The sequence below is a fragment of the Episyrphus balteatus genome, chromosome 1 (assembly GCF_945859705.1).
Source record: "Episyrphus balteatus chromosome 1, idEpiBalt1.1, whole genome shotgun sequence".
Classification (NCBI taxonomy): domain Eukaryota; kingdom Metazoa; phylum Arthropoda; class Insecta; order Diptera; family Syrphidae; genus Episyrphus; species Episyrphus balteatus.
Window position 1 is genome coordinate 29,130,942 of NC_079134.1, and position 11,207 is coordinate 29,142,148.

Genomic DNA, 11,207 nt, shown 5'->3' on the forward strand with positions numbered 1-11,207 from the left:
TTAATCGGTGTGGTGAATAGCGATGCAGCGTTGTTGGTTGCTGTAGATCATGATTAGATGGGTTTTTCTCTTCATGCGGGGTACATCGTGGGATCGGTATCATTATTTCAAATATTATTTTCAAGGTCAGGTATGTTCTCGTTTTCTTTTTTTTTTTATTATTTCGGTTTTTCAAGGTTAGCTTAAATGTAGGTATGTATATTACTTCAGTTATTTATTTTTCAAGGTTAGCTTAAATGTAGGTATGTATATTACTTTAGTTATTTATTTTTCAAGGTTAGCTTAAATGTAGGCAGGCGCGTGTAAAGCTCGATTTAACAAGGGGGGGGGGAATGGTAAGTATGCGGTGTATTGTAATGTTTCATTACATCTTATTTTAAGCGAATTAAATTTTAAATACGTTCGATTATTAAGCGAATTACATTTGAATTCATTTTGAATGCATTTGTTTAAATAATTGAGCATTTAATTCGTATTTATTTTAAATTTCGGTACATTTTGTTTAAATTATATGACCATTTAAACATTTTTTTTTTGCATTTTTCGTATAAAATGAGCAAGTTTTAATTATTTCGGAGCAAAATGACGAAATGAACATTGAGTTAAATTTATTTATATGCGTTTTTCAGTTGAAATGAGCAAATAAAGTAAAATTTGTTGATGAAAATTGTAAGCATTGTATGACTTGATGCATGATATTTTGTATTTGTGTGGATGTGTATGGATGTATTTGTGGATGCATGTGGATGTATGTGGATGTGTGTGGATGTGTATGTGTGTGTGTGTGTGTGTGTGTATATGTGTGTGTGTGTATAGATATGTGTTTCAATTTGCGTTTTCGGTTGAAGTGAGCAACTTTAAGTATTTTTATGACTTAGTGCGTTTTCTTTTGAAGTGAGCAAAATTTGAATTTTGAAAATACGGAGGGGGCAAAGGATTCGGTATTGATGATTGTGTTTAGATTTGATTTGATAAATTATGTTGATTCTCATTAATTGGTAGTGGACATAGCTTTGTTACCGGTCTTTTAAATTCGCCTTGTTGTGTTTTCAGGTTGACAACTCTGGTGATGTCATCTTTACCTGGGAAGGTTTCTAGAATTCTACCTAGATTCCATTTCGTAGGGGGAAGTCTCTCATCTTTTATCAAAACCAGATCTCCAATTTTAAGTTGAGGTTGCGATTTGAGCCATTTAGGTCGTTGTTGTAATCTGGCCAAATATTCTGATTGCCAGTGATGCCAAAAAGTTTGTAGACTGAATTGGATTGCCTTCCACCGGTCAGTATAACTCGTCTTACCGATCGTAAGGTCAGGTTCTGGCACGGAGTACATTTCAGCTCCAATTAAAAAATGTGCTGGAGTCAAAGCATGAAAGTCATCAGGATTTTCGGTTAAAGGACAAAGAGGCCTCGAATTTAAACACGCTTCGATTTGAGTCAGAAGCGTGGTGAGCTCCTCGAAAGTGAGTGTCCCATTTCCAACAACTCTTTTGAAGTGGTGTTTGACACTCTTCACACCGGCTTCCCATAACCCTCCAAAGTGGGGAGAAGCAGGAGGAATGAAATTCCACTTGGTTCCTTGTGACGATAAAGCTTCAGCAACATTTTTCCAGTCATGAGTGGCATCTTTTAAAAGACGATACAACTCTGACTCAGCTCCTTTAAAGTTTGTGCCGCAATCACTATAGATCTGTCCACAGACACCTCGACGTGAAGTAAAACGTCGAAAAGCGGCTAGAAAAGCTTGAGTAGTGAGGTCACTCACTGCTTCCAGATGAATGGCTTTAGTCGCCAGACAAACGAAAATGGCTAGATAGCCTTTATAAGTTTTTGCTCCACGGCCTTTCCAAGCCCGGATACTAATAGGCCCGGCATAGTCAACCCCGGTATGTGAAAATGGTCTGGATACATTGACTCTAGGCGATGGTAATTCTCCCATGAGTTGATAAGCTGGCTTAGTTCTGAACCGATAACAAATAGTGCATTTATGAATGTATTGTTTAACAATTCGTTTAGTTTGAAAAATCCAATATTTTTTCCGAAGATAACCCATCATCAATTGAATGCCTCCGTGGAGCGTTTTTTCATGAGCTTCATGCAGAATCAATTTTGTAAAATGATGATTTGGAGCAAGAATTATTGGATGCTGTTGATCATAATGCAGGTTAGCATTCTTCAATCTTCCACCAACACGAATAATACCGTCAGGATCTACGAAGGGATTTAGAGATGCCATGCCTCTAGATTTCATAATTCCTTCAGGAAACATTTCGAGTTGAGCTATTTTCACCAATATTTTGGCTGCTTCGTCGAGTTCACTCGGGGAAATCGGTCCGATTTTCCAGTTGGGTATGTAATTTTTGGAATTATTTGTGAAACGTAAAATCAAACCAGTAATTCGAATTAATTTATTGATTTCAGAAGATCTATGCATTAGTTCGTTGATTGGAGGAAAAATTCGCTCGGCTTGATGAACTCTTATTAATGGTTGTGTAGGATACTGAAAAACCCAGGCATCGCATAAAAAGTCTGGCCCGTTCCACCATAATGTATTTTCAAGTAAATCCGATGGCAAAACACCTCTTGAAACCAAGTCTGCGGGATTATGTTGTGTTGGAATATGTTTCCATATTTTGATTGGGGTCAACCGCTGTATTTCTCCAACTCTGTTTCTTACAAATGTCTCCCACTTGGTTGGTGATGCTCGAATCCACGAGAGAGTAATGGTTGAGTCAGTCCATGCAAATTGCTTGATATTTTTGTTGCCTAAAACTTGAGTTGCATAGTCTAACAACTGGGCTAACATCACAGCACCGCAAAGTTCTAAACGAGGAAGACTAACTGGTTGCACAGGTGCAACTCTGGATTTTGCAATGAGAAGATGCATTTTCGCCTGGCCTTTATCGTCTTCGACTCTCAAGTACACTGCTGCTCCGTATGCTTTTTCTGAAGCGTCACTGAAACCATGTAACTCGACTCGAGATAAATCACCGATGGTTTCTACCCACCTTGGAAACTGGATCTTGTTAATAGCTATCAAGTCATTGTAGAAAACATTCCATTGTTCCAGAAGTGACGATTCGATTTGTTCATCCCATGACAACTTCTTCGCCCACAGTTGTTGCATAAACATTTTCGCCTTTACAATGCATGGAGCAATCCAACCCATGGGATCAAAAAGTCGTGCTATCGTTGATAGAATGAATCGTTTTGTCGGCTGTGGATTTGGAAGCGGATTGTAGCAGAAAGAAAATTTATCAACGGAAGGAAGCCAGTGGACACCGAGCGTTTTAACTCGTTCCGAATCTTCTGGAGGCATTGAGAATGAAGATTCCCGTTCTCCTGTTGGAATGCTCGATAGTACCTCATCAGAGTTGGAAGTCCATTTACGTAAGTTAAATCCAGCTGTCTCTAACGTTGATTTTATTTGTTTTATTTTCTCTTTAGCTTCTGCAACTGTGTTTCCTCCAGATATTAAATCGTCTACATACATCTCGTTAAGGATCATAGAGGATGTAATTTGATTTGTCGAATTATCATCTGCTAGCTTTTGTAAAGTTCGGATCGCAAGATATGGAGCGGCGGCTGTACCAAAGGTAACCGTATTAAGCCTGTAAACTTTAATAGGTTCATCAGTATTTTTTCTCCATAGAACCAGCTGATAATTTTTGTCCTGCTCTGCTATCAAGATCTGACGATACATTTTCTCAATGTCAGCTGTAAAAGTGTATTTATACAACCTCCACCGAAGAATTATGTCGCAGATATTTTGTTGAAGTGCTGGGCCTACCAACATAGCATCGTTCAAAGAAATTCCATTTGATGTTTTAGCGGATGCGTCAAACACCACCCTTAATTTCGTGGTTGAACTGCTTTCTTTGATGACAGCATGATGCGGCAGGAAATAATGCTGATTTTCTGGTAAGCTGTTCTTGTCCACTTCGCTCATGTGACCCATTTGAATATATTCTTCGATGCACTCTGAATACTGGTCTCGAAGTTGTTGATTTGCATCAAGACGCCTCTCAAGTCCATAGAATCGCCGTAAAGCACTTTGATACGAATCGCCAAGAACAGGATGAACATTTCCCTTGAACGGTAATGCCACTTGATAGCGTCCATCAACTGTCCGTTGAACATTGTTGATAAAATGATTTTCGCATTCAACATCTTCGGCTTTTAAGTATGGCTTGAACGGTGCTTCTTCCAATTCCCAGAATATTCGAAGGTCTGTTTGTAAAATTTGCAAAAAACTTCTGACTTGTTGACTTGATTCAGATACAATTGGAGCCTTTCCGAATAAGATCCATCCCAGTGTTGTATTTTGCATGACTGGCATCAACTTGTCTGTTGGTGGGATGAGCTCCGGCAACAAAAGTTCGGCTAAGACATCACTGCCAAGCAAAATATCAATTTTGGATGATTTGAAAAATTCAGGATCAGCTAGCACATAATCGTTGAGATGGGTCCAATTCTCAACGTGAAGGGTCCGGGCCGGCAAATGGCCAGTCAATGACTTTAAGACATAAGCCTGCACTGTTGTTGCAAAAGTGGAATGGTGTGAAGCAAAAGTGATATCCACCATTTTAAGAGATTTGCCACTGCTGACTAAACCCAACCCGGAAACCCCCATTTGAGTTGCTTGAGATTTAAGCTGTAGCAATTGGGCAGCATACTCTGTGATAAATGACGCCTCAGAACCAGAATCCAACAATGCTCGCATCGTCAACCATTCACCTAACGAAGACTTCACTTTCACAAGGGCTGTTGCCAGTAAGACTTGAGAGTTTTTTGTTTTACTACTGTGATGAGAATGATGAGATACTAAGTTGCTGGATGTCGACGGTTGTTTACTTGAACTTTGGAACGAAGGAGCTTCTGCATTCAAACTTGTACTTTGGGTATTTTGCTGCACCTGGTTTGGCGGGTTGTTGTTTATTACCTGATGTTGTAGCGGCTGAGAGTTGTTAGCATGTTGTTGCCAATTCGAAGGTTGTTGACTAGGCTGAAAAGAAGTATTATTTACATGCAGTAAAGTGTGATGTGGTTGTTGGCAATGAAAACACCTACGACCACTTGGACAACTATCTGATGTGTGACTATACCCTAGACAGTTTCGACACAAACCCAATTTATTTATAACCTGACTACGATCGGTAACACTCATTTTTAAAAATTTATAACATTTTCTTACAGCATGTTGATTTTTCAGGCATATTTTACAAGTAAGTTTCGATTTTCCAGATTGAGCGTGAGCGATGAACGAATGTTTGTGAGAAGAACTCCGTGATGTGTTTGATGAGCTCTGACCGTGCTGCTGATCGACTGCTTCCAATGTCCGGAACCTTGTCTCAAGGAAGGATGTAAATTCCTGGAAAGTTGGCAACTGCTTCGGATTTTCTCGATCGTTCAACTTCTCCTCCCACATCTGTTGAGTTTTCCCAGGTAATTTTCGTACTAACAGAAATATTAGTATGGGATCTAAATGCTCAACTTCAATTTTTAGATTTGCAAGGCTGTGGATCACTTGTGTCGAAGTGTAAAGAAGATCTTTGATCGACTCCACACGCTCCTGAGTTAACGACGGCAGGTTGAACAGTGTATTCAACTGGATGTTTACAAGAACGCGAGGGTGATCATACCTATCCTTCAGCATTGACCATCCTTTAGCATAGTTTCGACTTTCAGTACTCAAAGTCAGCAATAACTTTTCTGCATCTCCTGTCAAACTCGTTTTTAAATAATGCATTTTTTGTATGTCGGAAAGCGAATCTTTGCTAGCAACTAGCGATACAAACAAATCGTGAAAATTTGGCCAATTTTGATAGGAGCCATCAAAAGAAGGTAATTTAATAGCTGGAAGATGGATATCCTCCTTTCTTACCTCCTTTTCTTTATCAGCAACTACTTTTGATACACTACTGCTGCTGCCACCCAGGCTTTGCAGCGAATCAAACAACTTTGCTCTAAAAACGCAATAATTCTCACGAAATTGTTCGTATACCGATCCTACCCCAGCATCAGCATCCACATCCTTTTCACCAACCTCATCAGATTCTAAAAAATCATCATAAATTTTGTTTACAGATTCCCACAACTCTTCCAGCAATTTTATCCTAGTTTGTACATAGTTTTCGGAAATGGCCTTATCTTTCTTTCCGAAATTTTCAACATCTTTTTTAAGTTGTAAAATTTTTGCATTTAATTTCTTAGTTGCCATTGTAATTGATTGCAAATTGATAATAAAATGATAAAATGTATACGAAAATTTTACTCACTTTGAAAGCGGCAAAATGGCGTCTTCTCCTCGTGATGTATATTTCTCCTTTATATCACACTTCGAACCACACTTTGGTTAAATGCTTTAACATCCACTTTATTAAATTATATTTTTTAATTTAACTTTGAAGGCTCGAAGGACCAATGTTTGCGGCGTAAACCTTTATAATTATTTGGTACAGTTTACTTTAAATAAATCTTTAAATTTTAAATAAATACACGACACACTTTTTTTTAATTTGGAAAGGAGAATTTTATTTTTCTTGCAGCTTGATTGATGGATAAGAATGACAGAGTAAGTGACAGCACTGATGATGAGCAAAAATGACATACTCGTTAATTGAATTGTCATATTTCAACGAGTTGATTATGCGTTCTTTACATGAGCTGCTTTTCAGTGTTGGGTGCGTTCAACAGAGGCTTTTGTTCAAAGAAAAATAAACAAATAACAGTTCGAGAAAATGTGTTTATTTTTGGTTGTTTTTTGTTCTGAAAAACCCTGTTTTGTTGAATTCAAATTGTAATATTTTGCGATCTAAATGCAACTTTGGTAACTTTTATACTTTTTTGAAAACTACAATAACAGGGCAACTTTTTAAAATAATAAACCATTCTTATACCGTACAAATTTTTTTAACGGTGTTGCTCTCAAAAAAAAGTAAGAAACTGATTTTTTATAAAACTTGAAACTGTTAGTTAATTTGCATCGAAATGGCGTATGGAATAAAAAATATTTTGATTAATTAATTGTTCCTAATTATTTGGCAATGTTTTTGTAAAAGAATTTAAAAAAACAAAAATCAATAGTGGGCGCAGGAAGCAAAATACTGTTGCAAAGTAGGGATTTTTCGAAATTTCACAAGAATTGCATTAAATCGAAAACCGTAAGGATTTGGGATGAACAAGTACCAAATTCTGAGAGCCCTTAAGATCCCCAATCAGCATACTTCGTTTGATCCATTACTTTTGGGACACCCTGTATATGTCAGGATGTCTTCAATTTTCTAAAACTTTTGTAAATCTCTTATAGTTTTTTTAATAATACTGAGTTCTGGAACTAAAATCCAAATAAAAACAAAAATATTATTCAATAAATCGATAATATTACTTTATTTTTTTTTTAACCTCATCAAATCTATCCCATTCCATAAGGTGGTTCTGCATATACAGGTGTGTAATACACTCCACTAGCTAATTCATAATTCATAGCACCTCCCAATCGGACTTCATTAGCTTCTTCATCGCATTCGTTCGAAAAGGCAAATAAATAACCTGGACACTTTTTGCTAATAAAGCTGTTTTCCCTTATTGCTTCAGCATAATACCAAAATGCCCTCAAATGGGAACATATCGAATTACCTAAGAAACATCCCGGCTGCTCTTCACCTCCATTTACATAAAAATCAGCATTTCCAATTGGTGTCAAATAACCCAATATACCTGCATTGGTGTGAATCACTTCAACATATCCGGCATCATCTTTGGTCAGACACTCGTCTTTGGCCGAAGAATTATCTTCATAGCCCGGCCCCGCTGGATCTAAGCCTATGATTGTATGAACTTTTCCGGCAACCACATTTCTGCCAGCTATCCCTGACACATGAGCACCTAAACTGTGACCGATGACATGAAGATCATCCAACGACATGTTGCCTTCATCGACTAAGAAATCAATCATTTTGGCAACTTTGACAGCAACTTTAGGAACCTGGAATGTGGCGCCTATGTAGTTTAGAGTAAGATAGTTTAACAGTCGACTCCAGTCCACAGAGATCACGTTGCAGTCCATGACTTCCAAGAAAGCCTTACGGATTTCAGTATTAACATCTGATTTGTAGCTGTTATACCAGCCATGGATAATGATTCTGTAAAAAAAAGTTGGAAACAAAATAAATAAATGGGTCAGATTCATCAACTTTTGAGTAAAAATGGTTAGACAGTTCAAAAAAAAAAAAAATCAAAGGACCCCGCACATTTTGTATGAGAAGTGGCCCTTGGTCTGAAATTTTAGAATGTTGTTCTCTTGAAGCTCCTGATCAAAAGTTGATTTAAGCAGATAGTCGAAAAATGGACAGTTTTTAAGATAACGGGTTTTTTCCGATGACTATCCCTTATAAAAGGTTTGAGATAGTCATCGGTAAAAACCCGTTATCTTAAAAACTGTCCACTTTTCGACTTTCTGCTTATATCGGCTTTAAGAGAATACCATACTAAAATTTCAGACCATTTCATCGAGGGCCACCTCCCATACAAAATATGCGGGGTCCTTTCATATTTTACACAAAGCAACTGCAACTTTTGACTTATTTGGATAATTTAACTTACCTCGTGGGATTGTCACTGTTGAAATTCGATTTCATCAAACTCTTTGGATTTTTGGCAGATATTTTCTGAGACCTTTTAGGATTCTTCCGAGTGTATAAGTGAAAATCAACTGGTCTATCAAAGAGCCAAATTCTCGCTTTCATTTTATTTTGTTCCTTTTTAATTTCCTCTGTGGACATCCATTTCAAGGACCCATCGATTTGTGGAATAAAAGAACCATTCTTAGATACATCCTTCCTTTCTTCAATGGGTAGTGCAAAAACTAAAATAAAAGATAAATTTTATATTAAAATTAGTCTTAATATTTTTTTTGTTATCATTTAAAAATTACCTAAAGTTACACTTAAAAACAGTAGAGCTGCCAATAATTTCATTTTAATTTTCAAAAAAATAATAATAATATTTTTGCAAGTGTTAAGGGCTTTTATACAGTTTTTTTGTTCACTGTTAGATTTATTTACATATATTATATTATTTAGATAAGAGGAGTTAATCTGTTTATGCATAAGTATTAGAAAAAAGGGTTAATCTTTTTGTAGGTAATTACCTGCTTAGATTAATTTATTTATTTTTTCATACAACTTTTCAAGATATAACTTCCTATAGATTATGTATTCTTGATAATTTCCGATGAAGTTTTTCTTAGAATTTCTAATTTGGACCTTTGAAATCTAGTGGCGTGTTTAGAAACGGATCTGTGGATACACCGAATATGGGGTTATCAAATAGTGTATGATAAATTAATGAGTGAAAAAGTCATTTTAGTGTTTAACCAAAAAAAGGAGGACTTTTGAATCGGTATATTCCAGTTAATAATTGTATGACCGATTTTTAATGAAATTTTTCACAAAAGGGCTAATTGTATTTTTTTTTGTTTTTCTCTACAAAAAGAACGTCTCTACACTTAACCCCTTAACAATTTGTTTTCATTTTTGGAATTCTTAAAAACAAAACAAAAAAAAAACATTCTCGTTCTCGTGAAAAAGACCCTTTGATCAAAAATTATTTTTGAAGTTGTTTTTATTCATGGTTTCAATCAAAATTACCAAATTACATCAGAGTAACCCATAAACTTTTTTATGACAAAAAAAAAAACACCCTTTAAACAATGATATTCTTAAAGACACTTTAGTTTCTTTGTTCCAATCTTTCAATCTGAAATCACATTTCAGTTGTTTCGGTTTGGTGGGAATTTTCTTATACATTTTTATTGAATCAAACCAACAACCAATCAAAATATTTTAAAATAACCATCAGCCAATAGGAATTACTTTTCAAATACATATTTAAAAAAATGTTAGGTACTTAAAAATAAAATACACAATTCTTATTGACGAATGCTTTGATAAATAAATTACAACAATGAAACTACCCCACTTAACTGAAACAACTGAAACTGAAATATTATTTTGTGTTTTTTTTTGTAATTATCATTTTTAGTGGGTCTCTGACCTCCGTAGCAGAGGGTGGTATGGTGTAGTACCTTTTATTTCTTAATTAGGTACTATATTTATTTCAAGTTATTAAATTAAAAATTCAAGTTGTCTATTAATTTATAAAAGTATCATAAGTAAACGGATTTAAAAGAATCACTTCAAACTTGAAATCTTGCTTATTGGTTGGCATTTTTTTAGAAACTCACGAGAGGATTTTAAGCAGAGATCAGAAATAAATCTCAACCTTTTGAAAGGTTCCTTAATAACTCTTTTTTGTCGCCATTTCCAATAAAGGTCATAAAATAACCTTTATTTTTAAAAATGAAAAATTTCGCTCAAGGTGTGAGAGAAACCTTTATTTTGTATTTTTTTATGTTTCGGTCAACCAGTGAGATTTTTTTTCAAAATTCCGAGAAAATCGCCTTTGAAAGTTTTTTTTTCGAAAAATCCCCGGTCAAATGACCGCTCCTGGAAGCTAAACCGCTTGAGAGCAATTTTTGGGAGTGATGCCAAATGATAGCTTGTGTCATGGGCCTACGCTTTGCACATTGTCAGATTTTTAAAAAATCATCTTCCATGTTAAACCGCCACATTATGCCTTTTTTTCCGAATCGGGCTTAACTTTTTTTTACCTTTAAGTTCTCCCGGTTTGAGAACGCGTGCACTTACAGGAACGGGAGTTGTACCCAAATGTAGGTTAAAATCCCCGCCACATTTTGGAATCATTTTTTTTTTTTTTTCAAAATTCCGAGATATAGTCGTTTGAAGTTGGGAGGGCGAAAACGCTTCTGGAAGCTGAACGCTTTGACCTAGATATTAGAACATCGTTCTCCTGAAATATTCGAAATTGCATTGGTTGTGCTTGTCGTCCTAGCGACTCAAATCACAGTGGAAAACCCATTTTCGTCTTTAGATTTTATTTTAAACGAAAAGAGATATAATCTTGGGTCTAAGGAACTTTGAGAGTCTATTTAGTTCATACATTACGAGTATTTAATACATATGTAAACTTAGAAAAAAACATCTTTTTCATATATATTTTTGCAATATAAAGACATTCTTGACATATTCGACATTTTCCTTTGAATTGACCATTTTTGATTTATTTTCAGCGAAAACGGTTAAAGGTTGACCTTTTCCATTTATTTTTTTGTAAAAATCTCAACCA

General features: G+C 35.7%; 2 protein-coding genes across 2 annotated transcripts; both read right to left on the reverse strand.

Moving 5' to 3' along the window:
* Positions 1-957: 957 nt before the first annotated feature.
* LOC129911111 (uncharacterized) lies at positions 958-6,219 on the reverse strand. The gene has a single exon (XM_055988820.1). The coding sequence runs from the start codon at positions 6,217-6,219 to the stop codon at positions 958-960; it is 5,262 nt and encodes a 1,753-aa protein (XP_055844795.1).
* Positions 6,220-7,391: 1,172 nt separating this feature from the next.
* On the reverse strand, positions 7,392-9,026 carry LOC129921517 (phospholipase A1-like). Its single transcript, XM_056003379.1, has 3 exons — positions 8,935-9,026; positions 8,604-8,865; positions 7,392-8,143 (listed from the first exon to the last, which is right to left on the reverse strand). Exons 1-3 carry the CDS (start codon positions 8,975-8,977, stop codon positions 7,414-7,416), a joined length of 1,035 nt encoding a protein of 344 aa, XP_055859354.1. The 5' UTR covers positions 8,978-9,026; the 3' UTR covers positions 7,392-7,413.
* Positions 9,027-11,207: the final 2,181 nt, after the last annotated feature.

Coding starts and splice junctions, on each gene's coding strand:
- LOC129921517 (XM_056003379.1), bottom strand. CDS start 8,977: ATGAAATTATTGGCAGCTCTACTGTTTTTAAGTGTAACTTTAG. Junction 8,866..8,934: donor GTTTTTAAGTGTAACTTTAG/GTAATTTTTAAA, acceptor CTTTTATTTTAG/TTTTTGCACTACCCATTGAA. Junction 8,144..8,603: donor AACAGTGACAATCCCACGAG/GTAAGTTAAATT, acceptor TTTTTTTTACAG/AATCATTATCCATGGCTGGT.
- LOC129911111 (XM_055988820.1), bottom strand. CDS start 6,219: ATGGCAACTAAGAAATTAAATGCAAAAATTTTACAACTTAAAAAAGAT.